At 42.6% G+C, this 26,814-nt stretch overlaps 1 protein-coding gene across 2 annotated transcripts in view; it reads right to left on the reverse strand.

Annotated features, from left to right (window-relative positions):
* Window positions 1-26,414, reverse strand: part of MAPDA (N6-Methyl-AMP deaminase) — an 80,612-nt gene extending 54,198 nt beyond the window's left edge. For both annotated transcript variants that reach the window (XM_073618839.1, XM_073618840.1), the window contains exons 1-7: window positions 26,261-26,414; window positions 17,141-17,271; window positions 16,746-16,806; window positions 16,472-16,556; window positions 13,919-14,000; window positions 10,837-10,963; window positions 4,650-4,730 (exon numbers count right to left, since the gene is read on the reverse strand). In XM_073618839.1, the coding sequence (XP_073474940.1) occupies window positions 4,650-4,730; window positions 10,837-10,963; window positions 13,919-14,000; window positions 16,472-16,556; window positions 16,746-16,806; window positions 17,141-17,271; window positions 26,261-26,311 (618 nt within the window). In that variant the 5' untranslated portion in view covers window positions 26,312-26,414. The remainder of the gene's footprint in view (window positions 1-4,649; window positions 4,731-10,836; window positions 10,964-13,918; window positions 14,001-16,471; window positions 16,557-16,745; window positions 16,807-17,140; window positions 17,272-26,260) is intronic.
* Between the last annotated feature and the right edge of the window lie 400 nt (window positions 26,415-26,814).

The raw sequence follows: 26,814 nt of genomic DNA on the forward strand, positions 1-26,814 counted from the left end.
TGTGCCAATTTTTGTGTAAGCCCTATGGAGGATGGCTGAAGAGGCACACTACAGACCTCCCAGCACCAGTTATTTGGGGGAACACAAAAGCAATCCGACAAAGTTTTCCAACATTTCTGATCACTTCTACCAACAAGCTTTAGCTGGCGGTGTCTGCTTGTGCCCCATACACTTAAACCATCTCCCAATCAGGTCAAAGATGGCTGGGTTGAAAGAAAATAATCTAATGTCCAAAAGAAAATGTATAGATGCATACCTGTGTCACGTGTTTAAAGCAGAGTTCCACCCAAAAATGGAACTTCCGCTTTAAGGGAAGGTGACCCCCTGACATTTGGCATGTCATTTTTTTGGGGGAGGGGCAGAAACTCCCTCTTTCCCACTTCCTCCTGGGGCACCGTGATGCCAGAAGTAAGTTCACCTCTCCCCCCTCCCTCTCAGCAATCATCTGGGACACGTCACAGGCCAGTTACAGCGTGTATTGCGGCTCGCGTCACAGTGACAATGCTGGCACAGCAGAAGGGAGGGGGAGACGAGCGGGGCTTTGTTCCCCCGCATCGCTGGACCCTGGGAAAGGTAAGTGTCCGATTATTAAAAGTCAGCAGCTGCAGTATTTGTAGCTGCTGACTTTTAATTTATTTTTTTTTTAAGCGATACTCCGCTTTAAAGAGAGATTATTTATTGGCCTGATCATGCATATGACCACAGACTAATATTTATGGTTTTGTTTTGTAGAAGTATATTACATATACAGTAAGTAACAAGCTAATATAGCTGCCCACCGTACATATAATATTAAAAATAATAAAGTTAAACAAGGTATTTGTAATATACAGTATATTGATATGATTATATATATTCGTATGAATAGATAGATGCATATATTTTGAAAAAATATGATTACCTATTTAATTTAGGTATATGAACTTAAAGTGGTTTTAAACATCAGACATGAAATATGAACAATGTGTATCCCTCTATAGTGTGTACTTGTCTAAATTAAAAGCACAAAGTGTCATTTCTGTCTGCTGCTTCATTCCTCTGCTATCAGCATGAATAACTTCTGACAAGTTTTACTGACATCAAGAGAAAAGTTGACAGGTGAGGGATCTCCAGCTGATTGACAGACTCAGCTCTGTTCAGTGTGCTGTGTGGAGGGGGCTGCGTCCCTTCCCTCCAATCAGCTCTCAGAGTTCTCCTCCCTGAGCTCTGCAGAGTGCAACTTCACCTCTTTGCTCTATTTTCTGACAGCTCAGACAAGCTTTATACATTCTGGACTTTAAATGGCTGTAGAAAGAAGACTGCAGATAAAAAGGTTCAACTTATGTAGGAGGATTTGTTTCATCTGTGTGAATCACCTGAGGACATTCACGTCACTTGGTATTTTTAAAGGGTTTACAACCACTTTAAAAGGAAACATATACTGAAACAAATTTGGTGGTTGTCATAGCTCACCTTCTTCTGAAAATGCCAGTATCCTGGCTATCTTTGACCTTAATACTTTATGTTTATACTTTTTAGCTTGAAACTGCCACTTGTTATAGCCAATCCTAGTATGGATGTATATATGTGAAAGCCTCAGTCAATGCCGCTCCTCAGGGCATGTCCCCTGGCATGTTTTCGCCCCAGAATTGTAGATCTTCTTTAGATCATTTACATGTATTGGGGCACAAGAAAAATGCACTCTACTGTCTTACCTTAACAATAGGAGAGTTGAGTTAGTTTCCAGCAATACAATGAAGCTCCGTTCACATCTAGGCGTTGCTATTTTACAGGCATTTTTCGGGCATTTTTTCATGCGTTTTTGCAGAGGCGTTTTGAAGTTTAAAAGGTCACCAGTGTAAAACGCCTGTAATCTGCCAAAAAAGAAGCTCATGTACTTTTTTTGCTTTAGGCGACAGAATGCTCAGATGTGAAGAGGGGCCATTGAAAAGAATGGGATTTGTCTTGTTGGGTGCTTTTAGAAGTGAGGCTTAGAACAGAAAAATGCCCAAAAACGCCTGGGTGTGAACGAAGCCTGAGGGAAAAAAGTATCCGATCCCCTGCTGGTTTTGTACGTTTGCCCAATGACAAAGAAATGATCAGTCTATAATTTTAATGGTAGGTTTATTTTAACAGTGAGAGACAGAATAACATAAAAATATCAAGAAAAACGCTTTTCAAAAAGTTAAAAATTGATTTGCATTTTAATGAGTGAAATAAGTATTTGATCTTCTATCAGCGAGATTTCTGGCTCCCAGGTGTCTTCTATACAGGTAACAAGCTGAGATTAGAAGTAACCTCTTAAAGGGAGTGCTCCTAATCTCAGCTTGTTACCTGTATAAAAGACACCCGTCTACAGAAGCAATCAATCAGATTCCAATCTCTCCACCATAGACCAAGACCAAAGAGATGTCCGTGGATGTCAGGGACAAGATTGTAGACCTACACAAGGCTGGAATGGGCTACAAGACCATCACTAAGCAGCTTGGTGAGAGGGTGACAACAGTTATGCCCCGTACACACGGTCGGACATTGATCGGACATTCCGACAACAAAATCCATGGATTTTTTCCGACGGATGTTGGCTCAAACTTGTCTTGCATACACATGATCACACAAAGTTGTCGGAAAATCCGATCGTTCTGAACGCGGTGCCGTAACACACGTACGTCGGGACTATAAACGGGGCAGTAGCCAAAAGCTTTCATCTCTTAATTTATTCTGAGCATGCGTAGCACTTTGTGCGTCGGATTTGTGTACACACGATCGGAATTTCCGACAACGGATTTTGTTGTCGGAAAATTTTATATCCTGCTCTCAAACTTTGTGTGTCGGAAATTCCGATGGAAAATGTGTGATGGAGCCCACACACGGTCGGAATTTCCGACAACAAGGTCCTATCACACATTTTCCGTCGGAAAATCCGACCGTGTGTACAGGGCATAAGTCTGATTATTCGCAAAAAGAAACACAAAATAACTGTCAATCTCCTCCGGTCTGGGGCTCCACGCAAGATCTCACCTCGTGGAGAACAGTGAGGAATCAGCCCAGAACTACACGGGAGAATCTTGTCAATGATCTCAAGGCAGCTGGGACACACTACGCCATGAAGGACTAAAATCCTGAAGCACCGGCAAGGTCCCCCTGCTCAAGAAAGCACATGTACAGGCCCATCTGAAGTTTGCTAATGAACATCTGAATGATTCAGAGAAGAACTGGATGAAAGTGTTGCGGTCAGATGAGACCAAAATCAAGCTCTTTGGCATCAACTCAACTCGCTGTGTTTGAAGGAGGAGGAAAGCTGCCTATGACCCCAAGAACACCACCCCCACCGTCAAGGATGGAGGTGGAAACATTATGCTTTGTGTTTTTCTGCTAAGGGGACAGGACAACTTCACCACATCAAAGGGATGATGGACGGGGCCATGTACCGTTAAATCTTGGGGTGAGAACCTCCTTCCCTCAGCCAGGGCATTGAAAATGGGTCGCGGATGGGTATTCCAGCATGACAATGACCCAAAACACACGACCAAGGCAACAAAGGAGTGGTTTAAGAAGAAGCACATTAAGGTCCTGGAGTGGCCTAGCCAGTCTCCAGACCTTAATCCCATAGAAAATTATGTGGAGGGAGCTGAAGGTTCGAGTTACCAAACGTCAGCTTCGAAACCTTAATGACTTAGAGAGGATCTGCAAAGAGGAGTGGGCCAAAATCCCTCCTGAGATGTGTGAAAACCTGGTGGCCAACTACAAGAAACGTTTGACCTATGTGATTGCCAACAAGGGTTTTGCCACCAAGTCATGTTTTGCGAAGGAGTCAAATACTTATTTCACTCATAAAATGCAAATCAATGTATAACTTTTTTGAAATGCGTTTTTCTGGATATTTTTGTTGTTATTGTGTCTCTCACTGTTAAAATAAGCATACCATTAAAATTATAGACTGATCATTTCTTTGTCAGTGGGCAAATGGAAAAAATCAGCAGGGGATCAAATACTTTTTTTCCCCTCACTGTAACCAGTGGATTTAGATATTATCAACTCCTGACAAAAAAAGCAGTGCTATACATAAAAACAAATTTAGCGTTCTAACTCTTAGAACTAGAGGGAATAGATACTGTTTCACTTGCATTCAGTCTACTAATACCTGAACTCAGCACAGTGACTGAAGTTGTTAGCACTTCTGCATAGCAGCACTAGACCAGGGTCGTTGGTTTAAATCCCAACCGTGGCACTACCTGCCTGGAGTTTGCATGTTCTCCCTGTGCCTGCGTTGGTTTCCTCTCACACTCCAAAGACATGCTGGTAGGTTCATTGGTTGCTGTCTAAATTGGCCCCCCAGTATGTGTATGTATGAATGTGAGATAGGGACCTTTGATTGTAAGCTCCTTGAGGGCAGGGACTGATGTGAATGTACAATATATTTAAAGTGCAATACATGTACCTGCATTACCACTTTATATGCACGGATGAGCAAAACCGTTTGCAAAGCAGGCAGATTTGGCTCAGTCTTAAGTATACACCTACAGATTTGTTCAGTTTGCAGAACATAATCTAATTCATGAATTGTGAATACTTTAATTCCTACATGACATGACTCTTCCCAGATCTGATAGTTTTGCATGGCAAGATTAGCAAATGTCAGATTCACTTTCACTATCTGATCACTATACCTCTGACAAATGAAGAGCCAATTTCAGGCCAGAATTCTTAGCCTCTGTGAGAGCTTCCATGAAGTCTTTTCCGTGTCCAACCTATAAAAATCACAACCATAAACAGAAAGCCAAAAATGTTATCTTACGTTCATATTATGTGAAGCATTAGCAGCATCCAAACCCATATACTACACCTTCCAATTCAGTGACTCCACTTAGTGGACTCCATCCATGAGTCAAATAAATCTACTGGCACAAAATGATCAGTCTGCAATGGCTTTCACACCTAAGCATCTTACAGGCCTCAGAATAGCTGTTCTAAGGCTCGATTCACACCTATGCATGTTGCTTTTGAGCATTTTTGGAGGTTTTTTTTTCATGCTTGGCACGTTTTTGAGCAGCGTTTTTGTAGCGTTTTTGCGGCGTTTTTGCCGAGATTTGCGTTTTGCGTTTTTTTTTTTTCTTTTTTTTTTACAGTCTTAAAAAAAAATTACAAAAAAAAAAAAAATAAAAAAAAAAACGGCAAAAACGCACCAAAAACGCTGCAAAAACGCTGCAAAAACGGTGCACTTGCGTTTTTGATGCTTGTCCATTGAAATCCATTACATGCAAAACGCTGCTTTTTGCATGAAAAAAAGTCCCCGACCCTTTCCAAAAACGCAGAGATACAAAAAAGCATTGATGTGAACATGTTCCATAGGAACCCATGTTAAAAAATTCCCATGCATTTCTGCAAAATGCAAAATGCATCAAAAAACGCGCTAGTGCGAATGGAGCCTAAATGAAGTTGATTTGCTAAAGACAAATGGGTTGTTTAATTTGCAGGGGAAGTTGCTTTTCGAAAAGGGAATTTTCCCCAGAGTATAGTAAAGGTGGTGAATTTAACTTTGAAAAGTACACCCAATCACATGCAAGGAAGATTAAAATAAAGCATTTTTGCTTGCACGTGACTGGATGATGGGCGTCAGCAGAGATCCATCTCATTTACTAAGCCTTGGGTAAAATTCCCCCTTTTTTTTTAAAATGGGTCCTACAGACTCATTGCTGATTCCCCAAAGAACTTGTAAGCACTGAGAGGTAAGCTTCTAATAAGGTTTGGTAAACCCTACTGGCACTTTTATCTCAGCGCAACTAACCCTATATTAAATAAAACAATGGCCCTTGTCATGAAAATGAACATTAACCTCTCTGGTGGTTTTCCGGAGTGTGGCTCGGGGTTAAATTTCAGTACCATTAGCGGTAACCGCGAGTCCACTGTCCATGGGCTCTGTCCTCCGCCCGATGCCTATGTGTGCCGGGCTCCGTTCCCTGCGAGCGTTGTGACACACGGGGGCGGAGCCCGGCAGCAAATTAAAAATATAGAAAATTCATAACACATACAGTACACTGTAATCTTACAGATTACATTACTGTATGAAATCATTTCACATCCCTTTTGTCCCTAGTGGTTTGTCCAATGTCCTGCATGCAGTTTTATATGATATATACTGTTCTTTCTGCCTGGAAACTGGAGATTGTCCATAGCAAATAAAAAGTGTCCCTTTACATCAAAAGTGGTTTTAGACCAGTTAGAAAACAGCGATAGTAAATTAGTACACTTGCAGAATTGAACGATAGTGAATCATGGGGAAATTTATTTTATTATTACTATATTATTATTTTTTATAATTATTTAAAGTTATTTATTATATTATAATTTATGATTTTGTGTTTCAAACTTCATCATACCGGGATATCTACTAGACTCTTGTTTGGACAGATTTAAGTGTGTTATTGCTAAGAATTACAGGCCTATAATATAAAACGCTAAATTTCTATGCAAAACAATTGTACCTCTTTGAGACGCAAAAATCTGACATAATCATACCGCCAGGGAGGCTACATATATAATTATGTATTAATATTGTATTTCCCTACTGATTTCCTCATCTCTACCTCTCTCTCTCTCACTATTGTCTGTCTACTTCAATGTGTTGGCTATATTGAGAATAATGTGTAATCTTCTGACAGACAGCACAAGCAGTGGGAAGAGACAATTGAATCAACAGCAAATGATTTGTTTCTTTATCAATGTCACCTTCTCCAACGCTATAGCCCAACTGAATTCTTCCTTATTCAATGAAAAGTTCTTATTCTTAAAGAGGTTGTGCTTTTTTTCCCCTTTAAAATAACAAAGATGTTACACTTATCTGGTATTGCACAGAGCATCCCCAATCCACCTCTTCTGGGGTCGCCCGCCAGCATCCTGCTCTTTCTGGTGCACCACCATAGGAAGCTGCTTCTTTTGGGGGTACACCTGTGGTCTCACTCCTGAGCTGGGCTGTGTGTATCTATAGACAAACACAGTGTGGCTTGGCCCCACCCCCTCACCACAGGATTTGACTAACAGCAGCAGGAGCCAATGGTTGTGAGAGCAGAGAGAAGGGAGAGAAGAGATGTAGCCAGGCACAGTGCAGGATCAATAGAGGATTCAGGTAATACATTAACCACTTCCCACAAAACGACATCATTTTGAGGAAGAAGTTGTACCCGGGTGATGCAGGCTTCACCCCGCCACCGTTTTTCAGAGCTGGTTGGCTTTCAGGTGATAACAACCGATGAGGCTAAGCAGCTGCTCAACCGTTATCACGTCCCCCCCTCCCACCACTCTGCACTGGTTTCCCGTCCCACCGGGAGACCTGAGCGACCAGCCAACACGCTCGCTGGCCGGAGTCCCGAACAAAGCCGGAACTGGCTTTGAAATGAATGGGCTGAAATCGCACTGCCCAGAATTGCATGTGAATTGCACAAGAACCTCACAGGATTTCTGTGCAATTCACATGCAGTTCCTAGTGTGAATGGGCTCTTTGGCTTCATTTAGACACGCAGTAGGGGGGGGCGGCAAACGTGCATGCTTGAGCCATGTTTTTACCACCTTCCAACTGCCCCCCCTTAGCCACACACCTACTGGGCACTTTTACCTCCTTTCTGCCCAGGCCAATTTTCAGCTTTCCATGCTGTTGCACTTTGAATGACAATTGCGCAATCAGTCAACACTGTACCCAAACAAAATTTTATCATTTTTTTTCACACAAATAGAGCTTTCTTTTGGTGTTTTTTTTATCACCACTGGGTTTTTTATTTTTTGCTAAATTAAATGAATAAAGACCGAAAATTAAAAAAAAAAAAAACAACATTGTTTGTTATAAAATGTAGCAAACAGGTAATTTTCCTCTTTCGCTGATTGGCACTGATGGGAAATAATTGGCTGCACTGATGGGCACCGATGAGGAGGCACTGATGAGGAGGCACTGATAGGTGACACTGATGAGGGGGCACTGATAGGTGACACTGATGAGGAGGCACTGATTGGCAGCACTGGTGAGCAATGATTGGCAGCACTGGTGGGCACTGATTGGCAGCACTGGTGAGCAATGATTGGCAGCACTGGTGAGCAATGATTGGCAGCACTGGTGAGCAATGATTGGCAGCACTGGTGGGCACTGATCGGCAGCACTGGTGGGCACTGTTGGGACTGCACCGATCATCAGGACACCGATAATCAGGACACCGATAATCAGGACAAGCCGGTTATCGGCTCTCTTCTCCTCTCCTCATGCTGTTAGCGTGAGGAAAGGAGTGTCAATAAGAGCCTTCTGTTTATATCTGTGATTAGCTGTGATTTGACACAGCTGACTACGTGATATTGGCTCTTTACCTCAATCTGTGATCAGCAGTGTCCAGAGGACACTGCAAACACAGAGCGCACCGCCCGCGCCCGCAGCATGCGCAATCACGGGAAACCATCATATGACGGCCTTCCAGAACTAGAAGGCCGCTCTGTAGCTGTCATTTGGCTATAGCATGATCGGCAAGTGGTTAAGATGCAATAGGCAGTGGATGGGGGTGTTTACATGTCACGAGTGAGCAGTGAAGCATTGCAGCATGTCAACACCCCATGTATATCCGACATGTACCTTGCTGCCTGCCGAACACTATAAATTTATGCATATTGGTGAGCGCTGCAAACGCCTTGCAACTGCGTGCAATGCACGCAGTTTTGGTGCATTTGTCTGCAAAAATGGGTTTAAAACAGGTGGTAGGGAGGTGTCACAGAGCTTCCACACCACCTGTCAGTAGCCTCTGAAATGCGATCCAAATGTGAATCAGGCTTCAGAGGAAAAGGAGATTTAGGCCCCCTTCACACTGCCGCAACTTGAAATTCACGCAATTTTGCGGCCGCGATTTCAGTGAATGCCTGTGTAGACTTGAGGTTTACGGACCTCAGCTCGCATCAAAGTCAAACCAAAGTAGTACAAGGACTACTTTGAAGTCGCACAGATATGAATGGTTATCTTTGGGAATCATGGGGTATGACTTGTCATGTGACTCTGATGTGAAAAGTCGCACAAGTGTGAAAGGGGCCTTAGTTTTCTTAAAAAAAAACTGTATTTTATTGGTAATAAAACACTTGTTTCCCTATTTTCCTTACTTTGTAGCATCTTAGTGCTGTTGATTTTCTGCAGCCTGTTTACAGCCATTTCTTGTCTACACACCAGCAATAACTGCATGGCATTTCTCAGGGTGTCTTTTCTAATGATGACAACAAGGGACAGCGCCTGTATGGCCAAGTATAGTCTCCATCGTGATGTGTGACAAGGTAACAACGCAGTAGCAAATTAGGAGAGAGCTTTGTCACCCCATATCAGAAAACGGCCTGAACCTGGACCTTCATGGCAGGATTTTAATGAAAGCTGCAGACCTTAAAATATTAAAGTGACTCGTGAAATGCCATAAATATAAAAGATTTTGGTGACTGGGTTTATGTTTATGTATGCTTTAACATATGGGGGATCACATCTGAAAAACACTGTCTTTCATATCCATATTACTTCAGATGAGGATTTTCTGAGAAATCTATGTGAGTGCTGAATATCCCACACTCAGAGGATCAGACACGGCTCACACGTATTCATAAACAACTACAGCACATAGATTACGTCAGCCCAGTAACAGTGTTTGTTCCCTCCATATTATCTCACTAATCCTATATTCCCAGAACAGATGGTACATAGGAGATAAGGCCCTTTTTTGTCAAGAAGGCTCCCCACGTCACCAGGCCACATAACAGAGGCCCCCTCAAGGTTATTGCCTCATCCAAATAGCACATCGTCTACAATTAGAGGAAAACAGAGGGATCGCGTCTCTTTCACATGAAAGATTCACTGCAGCAAGTATCTACATTTCGTCTATGTAGTTCATCATTCTGCATATGTTATGAGGTAAAATGTATGTCCAGCCAATTTTTTTCTAGTTTTGGATAGCGTGGGTAAGGATTAGAGGATTAGAACTCCTGTTCATTTTTTACAGCTATCCAGGTCTTGGTTTGAGAGATTTCCCTTCATTTCCTGTCCTGCTGACAACGAATTCACCAGACAAGAAGTGAAGGAAAATCTGCAACAGGGACAAAAGCAAAAATAAAAACCTGAATGGGGTTCTAGCCTACCCTTACTGTAGCAAAATATTAGCATTTTATTTCTGTTTGTGTCTCTGCTGCTGATCCCCCCCCCCCCCCCCCCAAACTTCCTGTCTAGTGAAGCTATTGTCAGCAGGGCAAATCTCTGAATCCAAGACCTGGATAGCTGTAAAAAGGCAAACAGGAGTTCAGAGCCCAACGTAGCATTAAATAAAACCTGACAGGGGCTCTAATCCTTCCCCACTCTATCCAAAACTATGCATCCGATCTCCATACTGTCTCTTCAGTGACTGTATGTACAGTGAAATACTTACCTTAGAACGATGTTGTTGCAGCGGACCCCATACACCGCTGTGACCGGCGACATGTGGTCTCTGAGTTAATTCCGGGTTTGCAAGCGCTGTGATTGGCCAGAGCCGCAATGACGTCACTCCTGTGCATGCACGGGAGCTGCCGGTAACGGCACAGCAGCTGAAGAAACGGCACGAGCGGACATGCAGTTCTGGGCGCTGGGCAGACGATTTAAAAAACTGGCTCGTAGATTCTAAGCAAATTTGTCAAGCCCTGTAAACTACTACAGACATAGGTAGACAAGTGTAGACAGACTTCCATGTAAAGGTTTCTCACTTACACGCAAGAGGCCTCACAGTAAAAATTAAAAAAAAATATACAATTTACTGATGCCGTACAGTTTCCAAAATGTCACATAGATGAACCATTACTGAATAAAGATTTGTTTGCTGAACTTACTGTTGGGTCCCCACTGAGGTCCAAACCTAGAACCAGGTCATTGGTGGCATGAAAATATTCTTCTGCAAGCTTGACAGTTTCTTTTGCAACGGTTGGACCCCCTCTTCTATCAATGGCCAGCAAGAATCTGTAAAAGAGATTATATGTACTCTGCAGCCAGGTTATAAGGATCAGACATTTACCAACATGTGTCTAATTTCAACACTCCTATCTTTCATTTACAAAAACATGATCTATGTATGTACTTGTTTAACAGTGGGAAGTTCAAATGTACAGGAACATTTTATTTAATCCATAAAAGTTTTTATTAGTATTGAAATGGTAACAAAGATATGATTCTGTGTTGTACATTGTATATATTCAAGGGATAGATAAGACAAGGTCTTTGCAATGCTTAGAAGAAATTTGCAACTAATCAAATTGCTAAGAGAAATTAAGTGAGAATTCTAACCAAAAACGGTTTACAGAAATACAATGGGGAAAGTAATTATTTGATCTCCTGCAGATTTTGTAAGTTTGCCCACTTACAAAGAAATGAAGGGTCTATAATTTTTTTATCATAGGTGTATTTCAAATGATAGAAACAGAATATCAACCAAAAAAAAAATGATACAAATGATATAAATTGGGTTGGAGTTCAGTGAGTAAAATAAGTATTTGACCCCCTACCAACCAACAATAATTCTGGCTCCCACAGACTGGCTACAGTATTTGCTCACGTGGTACACAGATTAGTCCTGTCAATTTAAGAAGGTGCCCCTAATGACAACTCTTTATGTGTATAAAAGACACCAGTCCACAGAATCTCTTTCTTCCATTCAAACCCACCATTATGGGCAAGACCAAAGAGCTGTCAAAGGATGTCATGGACAAGATTGTAGACCTGCACAAGGCTGGAATGAGCTACAAGACCATCAGCTAGAACTTAGCTTGGTGAGAAGGAGACAACTGTTGGAGCGATTATTCGCAAATTGAAGAAATACAAAATAATCATCAATCGCCCTCTGTCTGGAGGTCCATGCAAGGTTTCGCCTCATGGGGTGAGGATGATCATGAGAAAAGTGAGGGATCAGCCCAGAACTACACGGAAGGAGCTTGTGAATGATCTCAAGGCAGTTGGGACCACAGTCACCAAACAAACCATTGATAAAACAATATGCCGCCATGGATTGAAATCCTGCAGCGCCCACAAGGTCCCCTTCCTCAAGAAGGCACATGTATTGGCCCATCTGAAGTTTGCCAATGAGCATCTAAATTGTTCAGAGAAGGATTTGGAAAAAGTGCTGTGGTCGGATGAGACCGAAATTGAGCTCTTTGGCAGTAACTCAACTCGTCATGTTTGGAGGAAGAAAAATGCTGACCATGACCCTAAGAACACCATCCCTCCAGTCAAGCATGGAGGTGGAAACATGATGCTTTGGGGCTGTTTCTCTGCTAAAGGTACAGGCCGACTTTGCTGTACTGAGGGGCCAATGGACGGGGCCATGTATTGTAAAATTTTGGATGAGAACCTTCTTCCCTCTGAACACTGAAGATGGGTCGTGGATGGGTCTTCCAGCATGACAATGACCCAAAAGAAAGAAGTGGCTCAAGAAGAAGCACATTAAGATCATGGAGTGGCCTAGCCAGTCTCCAAACCTTAATCCTATAGAAAATTTATGGAAGGAGCTGAAACTTTGAGATGCCAAGCGACAACCAATAAACCTTAAGGATTTCGAGAAAATCTGTAAAGAAGAGTGGACCAAAATCCCTCCTGAGATGTGTGCAAATCTGGTACATCTTACCTCTGTGCTTGCTAAAAAGGCTTTTGCCACCAAGTCTTTTTTTGCTTTGGGATCAAATACTTATTTTACTCACTGAACTGCATCTCAGTTTTTTAACATTTGTATCATGTGTTTTTTTCTGGATTTTTGGTTGATATTCTGTCTCTATCATTTAAAATTACACCTATGATAAAAATTATAGACCCTTCATTTCTTTGTGAGTGGGCAAAATTACAAAATCTGCAGGGGAGCAAACAATTATTTCCCCCACTGTAAGTGCAAAATAATATAGCAAAGCCCATATAAGAGTATAGCAAGTTGAGCAACTATGAAAACCGAAGGCAAAAGTGTTGTGTATCGTCTCAAATATAGAGATATTTGGAAACAAGTAGTATCTTCAGGCCTCATTTACACTTGGGGATTTGGAATCGCAGGCAGATTTTGCCGCGATTTTGGCTGCGATTCCAATTCACATGGCAATCGGTGCCAAACACGCAATGCACATTTGTAAATAGCACCCCAAACGTGGTGCGATTTTGCAGTACTTTTAAAAATCGAGTGGAGCTTGTTGCCCAAAAATGAGCAGGTGCTTTTTTAGGGCAACAAACGCATATAGGGTAGCCCGTCGTGAATGGGCTGCCCTATATTAACTGGAATATTCAAAATGCTATTACAAGCAGGAGCAGGGATGTAATAGAAGTACTGAATGGGGTTTCTCTAAAACAGTTAGTAAAAAAGCCCAACCTGAGGTGATCATATTCTAGACCCGGTACTGACAAATGGGGATCGACTGTCTGATGTTGAGGTGGGAGAGAATTTGGGTTCTAGCGGTCATCAATGTCTTTGGTTTGATATTAAAAAAGAACTGAAAAATAATATACAATTTTAAAAAGGACAAATTTTGCTGAAATGGGGAAATTTCTAAAAAAATGAACTGAAAGGTTGGGGTAAAATGACAGGAGTAAGTAATCAGTGGGCACTATTAAAGTCTAAGGTCTTGGAGGCAACTAGATTATATGTCAGGCAAGTTAGTAAGAATAAAACGGAAGAAAAAAACAATATGGTTCACTACACAGTTAAGTAGGATAGTAAGGGAAAAAAACAGCATATTATTATTATTATTATACAGGATTTATATAGCGCCAACAGTTTACGCAGTGCTTTACAACAATATAGATGATTCAAGAAAACAGGAGTTGTACCAACAAAGCCTGGGGAATGCCCAGGAAAAAATCCAAGTCTACTTACCACCAGCTCGCAGACAACAAATTAACCTGTCTAACAGTATGCGTTAAAAACAGGGGTTTACACAATCATACCTCACATCAATGTCCACTTCCTCCTCTTTACATTGTTTTATGCCTTCAAGCACCGTCTCTACATAAGCTCCTTTCGTCATCCCTGCAAGGTAAAGCCATAATAAATTCACATTTGTATGATAGATGGAAAAATATGGTATATGTCTCTGAATGCAAACACTTAGTATATAAGCCAGATGGACAGTATATACTGTATATATATATATATATATATATATATATATATATATATATATATGACAGAAATGGCAAAAAATGTGTATCAAGCATACATAACCAAACCTGCTGATAACTGCCATCTTTTTCTACACAGGTACAACACCACCAGTGTCTGCGTTCCCCAGGAAGTACCTCTGCTTGATAAGGTTATATGTATTCTATCAGTGTAGGGAAATGGGTCATTATATATCATAGACTTGAGAGTAGTATATATAGTATCTAAGGGACAAGAGACTGGTGAGGCACACTAACAGGGTTTTTGGTAAACTTTGGCTTGTACATAAGGGTTTTTATTTTAAAGGGCAAGTTCACCTTTATAGAAAATCTGTAAGGTGAACTTACACTGGAGGGGCGGGGAGCGGCGGTCTCAGCGGCTCGCTGAGACTGCCATCAATCAAGGCAGCTGGCGGATCCAGACTTGGAAGTCGGGATGACGCGGACAGCGGAGAGCCGACTTCAGACCGACCAATTTGAATTGCACTCGTGGGACCCATAGGAGAAGCCCAGCCTAAAATGCTCAGGCTGGACTTCTCCTTTAAGTCTATAAGCGAAAATCCACAACACTGGCAGACACATGGCTAATGCGTTTCAAAGTTTCCTTCTTCTTCAGAGCTTCGTCTGGCTGACTCTTCGTGTAGGCAAGGAACCCTTTTAGTCAAAATCAGTGCTTCTCTATTCAGTAGTGCTGCTACTTAGAGCTTCCTCGTTCCTGAGTCTAAGTAGCAACAGGACCGAACAGAGAAGTGAAATAACATAACTTTCTATGGTGACCATTCACATATATGCAGTCCGAGCGCAATGCATTTTAAAAAGGGTCCTGTGCGTTGTAATACGATTTTCTTCTCCATAGAGTCTAATCCCCAGTTCACATTGATGCGGTGAAGGAAACACAGCAATTCATGTCCATTTCCCGCACCGCATAGCAGTCACATTCTGTTCTGCTATCTGCTGCGGTTGTCAATGGAAAGTTAACGACACCCAAAAGCATTTTGCCTGAACCCATCGCATGGGTATAAACACCCATGCGATCTGGTTCCAGTGCAAAAAAAAAACTGCCTGCGCCTTCCTGATTCAGATGTGGTGCAATGTGAGCCATCCAAAATGAATAGGTTCAAATTGCACCACACAGAATCGTATGTGATTTGCTCAGGAATGTGGCGCAGTTCCTATGCGGTTCACAGTGTGAACCTAGGCTAATGGAAACTGCATAGGAAAATGCATAGGTGTTCAAAGACTAAGCAATTCCAGTGCAATTTTTAGCAGGCTATAATTGTCTTTTTGAGCTTATTTCCAGAACGATTCCATGCGTTCTGGAATGCATACAAAACAGGGTGGATTTAAATTACGATTTAAATTACTAGTAAAAAGGCTCGATTTACATCATAATTTTTAAAGAGCAACTGTCATCTCTGTCCTGCTCCCCCTCTGACCCGCTGTTGACTCAGTGACAGTCTCATTAACTTTACTGGGACGGCTGGTGATGTGGCAGTGACACAACAAGGTGAGGGACGTGGCGGCAGCAAGTGACTGGATGCCCGCTAACAGGCGCTGCCATGATGGATCTGAAATGACAGGTGCTCTTTAAATATAAGCACTTATTCTTCCTGGTAGTTAGAATTTTTTAATATTTGCAAACAAAATGTAGGTTTCCTATTTAGAATAAGCAGCTGTCATGTTAGTAAAACAGCGATAATAGAACCAATTCAATCATACAGTTTGTAGTGTACATAGATTTGCAAAACAATGGGATAAAGGAATATTCCTGAACTTTGTTTTATCTCATGGTTACTGTGAAATTGTGTGAATGCATCAATGCAGTGCATGCTATTTCAGCTTGCAGAGCTTGGATTCATTTAATGAGTTTACCAAAATTGTAAATATTGCAGAATATACAGCCTCATGCTACATAACTAATCTCCATTTCATGCTAAATAAACAAAATTATTAATGTATCCTGAATAGAAAACTATCTTTAGATACATTTTTACTCCAAAAGCATTTAATTAAAATAAATTTGATAAAAAAAAAAAAAAAAAAAAATTGATTTAAATAAACAAAATCCGATTTTTTTTTATTGATTTTTTTTTTTAAATCATCGATTTTTATCCACCATGATACAAAATCGCATCCGTGTGACCCGGGGCTTATGGTCTCTCAGAAACACCACAGATGTGTTTGCTGAAGATCTCACTGATGGAGCCCAATAGATGTAGGGCAGTTGAGGTTTACGCCCACCAGCATGCTGTCCAATCATCAGTCCCATGCTCACACCCTTATAGGCGATAATAATATGAATAGGTTTGCAAACAAAAGAGCAGCAGAGAAGATGTATACCTGTGGAGGTCTCTCTCGGTGTACTTCTTAACTCCAAGTATTTAACACCGTCCGCAGCAAACTCCTTAATTACATCTTTTGTGACCTGCATTGCCAATACATCAACAGGCAAAAGTCAACACAAACCCAGTTCTGTTTTAGGGCTCATTCATAAATCATTATAGTCTATGCAGATCAATGCACGCTCAACGCAAGGGCACATAGCAAGCAACATAAACTAATATAGATGAGGCACAAAAAAAAAGTGAAAATACTACCCACAAAATGTATATACCAATAATATATCTTCAGCTGTATCCGTTATCTGGTGGATTATTTTAAACATCTGAAAACATCTGCAAAGCAAATTATAATGCATTATGAATAAGATGTAAAAAATACAATGACATTAACATCAAATTTGCATAGTAACGCATTTCCTATTTTTAGCCCTGTATATAAGTAAATGTAGCAACGCTAAATATAGATATTTCATAATGCAACAATAGTTCTCTAATGTGAACTAATTATAATCAGACATACATTATACATTTTTGGTGTCTTAGCAATCAGATTCAGTAAATGATAACAAAAAGAAAACGCTGTGTTCTTAGCTACGAAACATAAAAAACACAGTGAAGGACCAATTCAGCACAAATACTATTTAACAAAACTGGAAAAGAGACATACTCCTCTAAGGTCCTTTTCTGTCCCTTTTCTATCATGGTCATCCCATTTTCGACTTGAAGATGAGGTTTTTGAGCCAACAGTTTCTTCATGGTGGCAGAACTTATTGACCCATTTAGATGGGCATGGAGCTCCTACAACAAAAATAGAGATCACCAATAAATATCGGCTATAAAATAGAAATGTCACACTCAAATGTTAAAGTGGAAGGAAATTGTTTCCTCAGAACCACAAACTGAAAATGCGATTTAATACTTTTTTAACCACTTGCCGACCGCAATAAGTATATACACGTTGCGGTTTGCAAGTGGTTTACCGGGATTATGGCTGAAGATATCAGCCATGAACCCAATACTATTTTTTTCTGCCGGCGGTCGGCTTTATCATGAATCTGATCTGAGCAGCTCTGGAGCCGGAGGAACGCTTTCCGAAGCTGTGGGTGGGGACGTCACCTGCCCCCCCCCCCCCCCTTCCCGTAGCTCCCATATGTTTCCCCGAGAAACAATCTGACCAGTAAACACTTTCTGATCACCTCTATGGCCTTGGAGGACCAGAGCAACATCATGACCTCACTTCTGGTCCAGGGTGGAAGAACAAAAAATGTTTTTTTTAACCACTTCCAGTGCCAGGAGTGCGTCCATTGATGATCACGCTGCTTGCACACCCCCTGCAGCGAGCGGGCAGTGCACTCTTTGATCGTCAAGTCCTTGGGACTCGGCTGATCACAGATTGGGGTAAAGGACCAATCACAGCGGATCTTTACAATGTGATCAGCTGTCAGCCAAAAAACATAAGTAAACATAAGCCGATTATCGGCTTTTTTTCTCCTCACGCTGACAGCGAAAAGAAGAAAGCTGATAACTGGCTTCTGTTACAGGGAAATCAGTCCCAACATGCTAATCAGTGCCCACCAGTGCCACCTATCAGTGCCCACCAGTGCCACCTATCAATGCCCGCCAGCGCTGCCAATCAGTGCCACCTAGCAGTGCCTCATCATCAGTGCTGCCTATCAATGCCCATCAGTAACGCCTCATTAGCGCACAGCAGTGAAGGAGAAAAAATACCTGATTGCAAAATTTTATGACAAACTATGAAAAATGTTTTGTTGTTGTCTTTTTTCAAAATTGTCTGTCTTTTTTTTTTTGTTTCTTTAGCAAAAAATTAAAAACCCAGTGGGAATTAAAAAGCTCTATTTGCATGAAAAAAATGATGAAAATTTAGTTTGGGTACAGTGTTGCATGAAAGTGGTTGTAAACCCTTACAATCCACTTTTTACTACAAGTTATGCCGTGTACACACGGTCGGACTTTTCAGCTACAAAAGTCCGACAGCCCGTCCGACAGACTTTGAACAGACTTTAGACAGACTTTCTAACGACCAGACTTGCCTACACACGATCACACCAAAGTCCGACGGATTCGTACGTGATGATGTACACCGGACTAAAATAAGGAAGTTGATAGCCAGTAGCCAATAGCTGCCCTAGCGTCAGTTTTTGTACGTCGGACTACCATACAGACGAGCGGATTTCTGGGTCCGGCGGAGTTACGACGTAAAGATTTGAAGCATGTTCCAAATCTAAAGTCCGTCAGATTTGAGACTGGAAAAGTCAGCTGAAGGTCCGGTGAAGCCCACACACGATTGGATTGTTCACCAGATTTGGTCCGTCGGCATCCGTCAGACAAGTCCGGTTGAAAAGTCTGACTGTGTGTACGCTGCATAAGCCTATAATAAGTCTTACCTGTAGCTACCGTGGATATCTCCTAAAACTGTGCGGTTTAGGAGATATCCCCTGTACCAGAATGTGCTGGCGTCATCGCCCAATGCGCACTGAAGCAATGGCTCGTTTGTGCCATTGCTTCAGCTAGTGTGCCGTTACTGCACCCATGCGCGTGAGCGACTTCATCGCAGCTCTGGCCAATCACAGCGCAGCGAAGTAACTCCGGGAGCGATGTCGCCGGCCGGTGCTGTGTACGGGGACCGCTGCGGGGGCTTCAATCTAAGGTGAGTATTTCATAATGAGCTAGTATGTTATGCATACTAGTTCATTGTGCCTTTGTCTTGCAGGTTTGTTTTTTTTTTTTTGTGGGTTTACAGCCACTTGAACATGCAATTGTCATTCAAAGTGCAACAGCGCTAGAAGATGAAAATTGGCCTGGGCAGGAATGGGGTATAAGTGCCCAGTAAGCAAGTGGTTAAAGCAAATGATCAATAAAAAAAAAAAAAAAAAAGTTTTTTTTTTATCTTTTGCTTTTAAAAAGGTAAAGAAGAGATTTGTTTTTTTTTTTTTTACCTCAGATCTCTCCATAAAGAGGACCTGTCATCCTTATTTCTATTGCAAGGGATGTTTACATAAAAAAAAAAAAAAATGAAAGGGACAGTGTAAAAATAAAAATAATACTAAAACAATGTTTTAAAGCGCCCCCATCCCTTTGTGCTTGCACGCAGAAGCAAACACATATGTAAACTGTATTCGAACCACACATGTTAGAGCGAGAGCAATAATTCTAGCGCTAGACTTCTTCTGTAACTCTAAACAGGTAACCTGTAAAGGCGTTTAAAGTGTCGCCTTTGGAGATTTTTAAGTACCATAGTTTGTTGCCATTCCACTAGAATGTGCAATTTTAGGTTAGGTTTCTATTTACTCTGTGTAACATCATCTTTCACATCGTACAAAAAATTGGGGTGTATATATATTGTGTTTTTTCCTAATTCATCAAAGTGTATTATTTTCCAAAAAATTGCGTTTGCAAAACCGCTGTGCAAATACTGTTTGACATAAAAAAATTGCAAAGATCGCCATTTAATTCCCTAGGGTCTCTGCTAAAAAAATGTATAATGTTTGGGGGTTATAAATAATTTTCTAGCAAAAAATACTGACTTGTAAACAAAAAGTGCCAATAAAAAGCCTAGTCAGCAAGTGGTTAGTATTCATCGCAAACACACTCATCCCTCTATGTCTCCATGCTTTATTTTGTTGAGAAATCTCTTTAAAAAACACCCTCCCCCTTCTTTTTTTTTTTTTAGCTGTGACCATCTTGAGTAAGGGCAGGTGATTCATGTAGTTTCTACTTCCTGGAATCAATCTGCCCTTAGTTAAGGCATGCAGGCAGGAGGGCATGCTTAGCTGAGAAAGCCCCTCCTCTTCCAGATCAATTTGGCCTAGGCCAGAAACAGGAAGCAACTCAAGAAGTGTAAAAAAAAAAAATAGAGGGCCCCCTTACATCAACTGTTCCCGTAAGAAGGCCCCCTTACATCAACTGTTCCCGTAAGAGGGCCCCCTTACATCAACTGTTCCCATCAGAGGACCCCCTTACACCAACTGTTCCCGTCAGAGTGCCCCCTTACATCAACTGTTCCCATCAGAGGACCCCCTTACACCAACTGTTCCCATCAGAGGACCCCCTTACACCAACTGTTCCCATCAGAGGACCCCCTTACATCAACTGTTCCCATCAGAGGACCCCCTTACACCAACTGTTCCCGTCAGAGTGCCCCCTTACACCAACTGTTCCCATCAGAGGACCCCCTTACACCAACTGTTCCCATCAGAGGACCCCCTTACATCAACTGTTCCCGTAAGAGGGCCCCCTTACATCAACTGTTCCCGTAAGAGGGCCCCCTTACATCAACTGTTCCCATCAGAGGACCCCCTTACACCAACTGTTCCCATCAGAGGACCCCCTTACACCAACTGTTCCCATCAGAGGACCCCCTTACACCAACTGTTCCCATCAGAGGACCCCCTACACCAACTGTTCCCATCAGAGTGCCACCTTACAGCAATTTTATCCCATCAGCATTCCCCCTTACATCAATTGTTCCCAATAGAGTGCCCCCTTACATCAAGAATCTTAGAGACCTGGAGGAGGAGGGGGGATAGGGGGTGATGAGCCAACCCCATCACCCCCCTAGACCCGGGCTGGCCTGCAAGTCACAACCCTCCAAGTCTGATAAGTAAGGGGGGGGGGGGTCAGAACGGGCATTGGAGGTCAGTGATATTAGGCAAAGTACAAAAAACACCTTTCTCAGAAGGTAAGTTATCTTTTCAAGTTGGTGCACACTACGTGGCTTGTTACTTTGTACACTGTAGTCTTGTATTTACCTATATAGTGCATCCAAAGTATATTTAAGTTAGTTTCCGATAATGTCCTGTTTGAGTTGTACCCCAACCTTGGTCAGGATCTGGGTGAGACTGAGGACTTGCTGCCCTGGGTTGATAATGCTAAAACAATTCAGTTGTGTTGTTGAGACTCAGAACAATTTACACTGAACCAGGTATAACCTTTAACCAGGACCTTCAAAATACGGGCAGTGTGCCAATCACACAGGACTACTGCTGCCAAGCGTGTGTTGTTCAACTCTATACAGCACCATTGGTCCGTGTATACAAGTAAAAAAATAATATATATTATACAATAAAATGCAAAAAAAAAATGGACCAATAGCGCTGTATAGAGTTGATTAATATACGCTCACTGGCCACTTTATTAGGTACACCTTATTAGTACCGGATTGGACCTCCTTTCTGGGCCCAAATTGTGCCAAGAAAATATCCTCCACCCCATTACACCCCCACCACCAGCCTGAACCATTGATACAAGGCAGGATGGATCCATGCTTTCATGTTGTTTACTCCAAATTGTGACCCCACCATCTGAATGTCGCAGCTGAAATCAAGACTCATCAGACCAAACAACATTTTTCCAATCTTCTATTGTCCAATTTTGGTGAGCCTGTGCGGATTGTAGCATTAGTTTCCTGTTCTTAGCAGACAAGAGTGGCACCCAGTGTGGTCTTCTGCTGCTGTAGCCCATCTGCTTCAAGGTTCAACATGTTGTGTGTTCAGGGATGGTATTCTGCATACCTTGGTTGTAATGAGTGGTTATTTGAGTTACTGTTGCCTTTGTATCATCTTGAACCAGTCTGCCCATTCTCCTCTGACCTCAACAAGGAATTTTCATCCACACAACTGCCGCTCACTGGATATTTTCTCTTTTTCCCAACATTCTCTAAACCCTAGAAGTCTGTGCATGAAAATCCCACTAGATCAGCAGTTATTCAAATACTCAGACGCGGGTCTGGCACCAACAACCAATCCATGTTCGAAGTCACTTAAATCTCCTTTCTTCCCCACCCTGATGCTCGTTTTGAACTTCACCACATCTAGATGCCTAAATGCATTAAGTTGCTGCCATGTGATTGGCTGATAAGAAATTTGTGTTACCAAGCAATTGAACAGTGTACCTAATAAAGTGGCCAGTAAGTGTATATACTAAGTGCTTATATTGCATTGTGGATACAGCAGCTTTGGTGTTTCTATAGAAGCACTGGTGGTATTAGAGTTCAAGTGTGTGTTGCTCTTCCTATTCGAGATTAGAAACATTCCACTCCCATTGCTGAGACATGTCTGATGCTTGAAGAGAGATAGGCTGGACATACAAGGCCATTACACAAGGTCACTGTTTTGGTTGAAAGTGCTGCAGTTTATCTCACTTGAAGCATTGTGATGGGGGTAAGGAAAGTAGATTTTCCATCTTTTGTGTTTCAGTAAAAGCTATCTAAGGCAAAGCAATTTAATGCCAGCCCCCGCAGCAGCACACTTACCTTTTCTCCCCTGCAACTGCTTCCAGCCTCTAGCAACAAGGAGAATACGGGCCTCTTCAGGCTGCATTCACATTTTGCATTTTGAAAACGCACACATAATCGCACTGCCTTTTTACGCTATATGCATAGGGCAGCCCGCTGATTTCAATGTGCGTTTTGCCATGTTTGATGCATGTTTTTTCACACAACAAATGTGCACGTGTTTAGGGTACCATTAACAGTGAATGGAGACACAAGTGTAACAGACCTTTTTCATACGTTCAGGAAGCGCTCAAGTGTGAATGCAGCCTCAGGGTATGGAGGAGCAAGTGACTTATGCTGGCCATACGTGGCTGAAACGTGGCCAGATCCTGCTAATGGTGGCCGCTTAGGCCCGTGCACATTTTTGCAGCCACGTCAGGGTGTGGTAAATTGCCTTCATCACGTGATGTTTAGCAGGCGGTGCCGCTTGCCAAATGTGTCCATTAACATCCATGGCACCGTGCTGCAACTGTGTGCCAAGCTGTTGGCTCATGGTTGTGGCATAGTATTTCAATGTGAAATGCCTCTTGGGATAATAAAAAAAAAAACAAAAAACACACCTGCATTCAGAGGTGTGTGTGAACACGTGTGAATGGGGCCTTAAAGTGGAAGGTCTTGGATTACGAGCATAATTCATTCCAGAAGAATGCTTGTAATCCAAAGCACTCATTTATCAAAGTGAGTTTCCCCATAGGAAATAAATGGAAACTCAGATAATCCATTCCAATGGCAGTGCTAGTGTATGCAGTACCACATGTAACCAGAGGTGGGGGGGGGCGCTGGAGACATTTGGAAACACTCGGAGACACTCGGGGATGGAGTGTTTCTGGGTGTCTCAGAGCGGCTCCGAGCTTCATCGGCACCTCCGCACTTCTGGCCAAATGCGGTACTTCACACCCCAGCAGCTTGAATCCAACGCTTCCAACCGAGTCAGGATTTAAAAAAAATAATAGCTCGTATTGCGAATCGCTCATAAACCGCGTTACTTGCAATCCAAGGTATTACTGTATTCCTAAAACCGCTGCCCCCTTCCTTCTACCTATGACTGCTTATTCTGTAGAAAAAGATCTGAGTACTTACCTGTTTTTAAATCAATGCCAGTATGGTCACTTGATCCTGCAGTCTGAGCGCCCCTATGCTAGATAGTGGCTGCTGCAGGGGAGAGGAGGGAGTGCCAACAACATTGGGGAACAATGAGAGCTGGAGGGTGATATCATGGCTCCAGGAATACAGAGCAGTTGTCAGGCTCTCCCTTACACAGGACAGCCTGAGCTGCTGGATCACATGACCAGACTGGACTGGATGAAAACAGGTAAGTACACAGATCTTTTTCATGCAGGACAAGTAGGAGGAGGGAGAAACAGACTTTTTTTTTTTTCCTCCAATTTTTTAGGGATTTTTTGGTGCAATTTTTTTTTTGTGGTGGACCTCCACTTTAAATAGGCAAAACACATCAAAAATGCACTACGTGTTTTTCTGCAGCAATGCACCATTTTGCGTTTACAGAAAGTCCCTGACTCTTTTTAAAAACGCAGTGGTTAAAAAAAAAGCATAGGTGTGAACCTTAAGAAACCATGTTAAATGGATTGTAGTGCGTTTCTGCAAAAAGCACCAAAAAAACGCATGTGTGTGAATCAGGCCTAAAACAAGGGATGAGGCGGTAATACAACACCTCTTCCCTGACTGTCAAATGCTCTCTGAAGAGCAATCCGAGCACGGATCATTTTCCAGAGTCCATAGCTTGTGTGAATGAGCCCTAACATGTTACGGCTCTTGGGCTGCATTCACACCTGTGTGTTTCCTGAACGCGTGAAAAAATTTGCGTTTTGTTGCGCATTTCTGAAATGCACTGCAATCATTGGTTGTGCTTGGGGTGCCATTATTGTTAAATTTGGCGGTTTACTACCGCTTTTAAAGAACTATTGCTCAAGCACTTTAATTGGATTTGTCTCGCTGGGTGTTTTTCATTAGTCATGTCAAAACGCACTGAAAAAACACCTGATGCTCCATGAATGAAAAGTTTTGGATCTACTTTGGGGCATTTGTCGCACGTAGGGCAGCCAATAGAAGTGAATAAGCTGTCCTAGACGTGAAACGTGTTAACATTAAGTTTGCACCAATGATGTTTTTTTTCCGGTGAGTACGAATACTGATACTGTCGGTCAAGTACTCGCCGATACCTTCGTGGTACGATTTGAGCTCAAACAAAATGACTGGGCTCAAACCAAACTGCAAAGAGTCGCATGTGATTTGAACAGGAATGTGGTGCGATTTCTATCCGAATCACAAGGTTCCCCCCCCCCCCTGCTGCTGTGTAAACCCAGGCTGAAGTCACTGTGACAAGATTGGGTTCACACAGGAGCGGTGGGGGAACTGCATGTGATTCAGACAGGAATCGCACCACATTCCGGTTTAAATCACATGCAATTTAAGCCATTCATTTTGTATGTGCTCAAATCCTACCGCAAAGGTATCAGTAACCAGTATTGGAGAATTTGCCCGACTACTTCTGCAAATGCTTAATATCTGCACTGATTCTGGTACAACCCTAGTTAAAGTGGAGGTCCGATGATTTTTTTTTTTTTTTTTTTAAAGTCAGCAGCTACAAATACTGCAGCTGCTGACTTTTAAAATATGGACACTTACCTGTCCAGGGCGCTCCCGATATCAGCACCCGAAGCTGATCTGTCCCTCTGCTGTTGGGTGCTGCCGCCACCATCTTTGGTAAGGGAATCAGGAAGTGAAGCCCTGCGGCTTCACTTCCTGGTTCCCTACTGCGCACGCGTGACTCGCGCTGCGCTATCTCACTGGTCCCTGCTGTCTTCTGGGACCTGTGTGTCTCCCAGAAGACATCGGGGGGCGGAGAAGGCGCCAAAAGTGGCGTAGGGTATCTATGCTCGGAAGTGGGAGCAAAATACCTGGATTAGACAGGTAACTGTCACCCCTCCCCCCTGATAGCTGCCAAATGTGACACCGGGGGGGGGGGGGACCGGGAAAGTGGAAGTTCCATTTTTGGGTGGAACGCCGCTGCAACGTAAAAAAAAAAAAGCAAGCACAAAGAAATGTGAGCGGGAATTGGTGTTCAAGTGTGAATGGGGCCAAATAGTGAACAGATGGGAACGCCCACTTCCCGTCTACAGCCAATGAAATGCTGTCATTAGTCCTCACTCATGCTGCACTGTGATGACAGCTCTGCCCGGCATGCTCTGTGTTCCCAACTCTCATTCCTCGGCTCCTGTACATTGGACATTACAGAGAAGGTTCCGATCTGCTGTATACAGGCTGATCAGAGGAGAGAGATCCGATCTCTATAGATCCCCTTCTATAAGACGATGATCTGCAGAGCCCAGCGCTGTACACACCAATGACAGCCCGACACACACACACACACCCCACCCCCTACTTCCAGGACACAACTCCTGATTGGCGCCCTCGGTGTGTGGGCGGAGCCGTAGGAAGGTGTAATAATATAGAGAGTAATGCGGAGGATCTCACCACTTTAGGAAGGAGCTGATAGAAGGTGAGCGGATCCTCCCCGGACATCATCCCTCCGATCCGATCACCCCGATCTCTGCACTCGTCTTCTCCGCCCCATTACTTAAAGAGCAAGGAAGGCAGGCGGCCGCTGATTGGTCTCCTCTATCCACCTCCTTATAGGCTGAGAGCGCTAATCCCGCCCACTCTACTGATCCCTGATACTGGATACGCTCAGATCATCTTAGGACACACTCCTCCTATACATTACACTGATCTTCATACAATGATTGTACAGATCACTGATATCTGCAGTCCATGGGGCTATGGGGGAGATTTACTAAAGACAAACAGACTGTGCATCTCCTCCAGGGCTTAGTAAATGAGGTCAAGCTTCACTTTACAAATAATACCCAATCACATGCAAGGAGAATACAAAAATGCACATTTGCTTGCATATGATTGGATGAGGGACATCAGCACAGCTCCCCTCATTTACTAAGCTCTGGTCAACTGCACTTGCAGGATGCAGAATAATGTCTTTAGAAAATCAACCCCAATGTGATATCCACTAT

Source organism: Aquarana catesbeiana, linkage group LG03 (genome assembly GCF_042186555.1).
Source record: "Aquarana catesbeiana isolate 2022-GZ linkage group LG03, ASM4218655v1, whole genome shotgun sequence".
NCBI classification, from domain to species: Eukaryota; Metazoa; Chordata; class Amphibia; order Anura; family Ranidae; genus Aquarana; species Aquarana catesbeiana.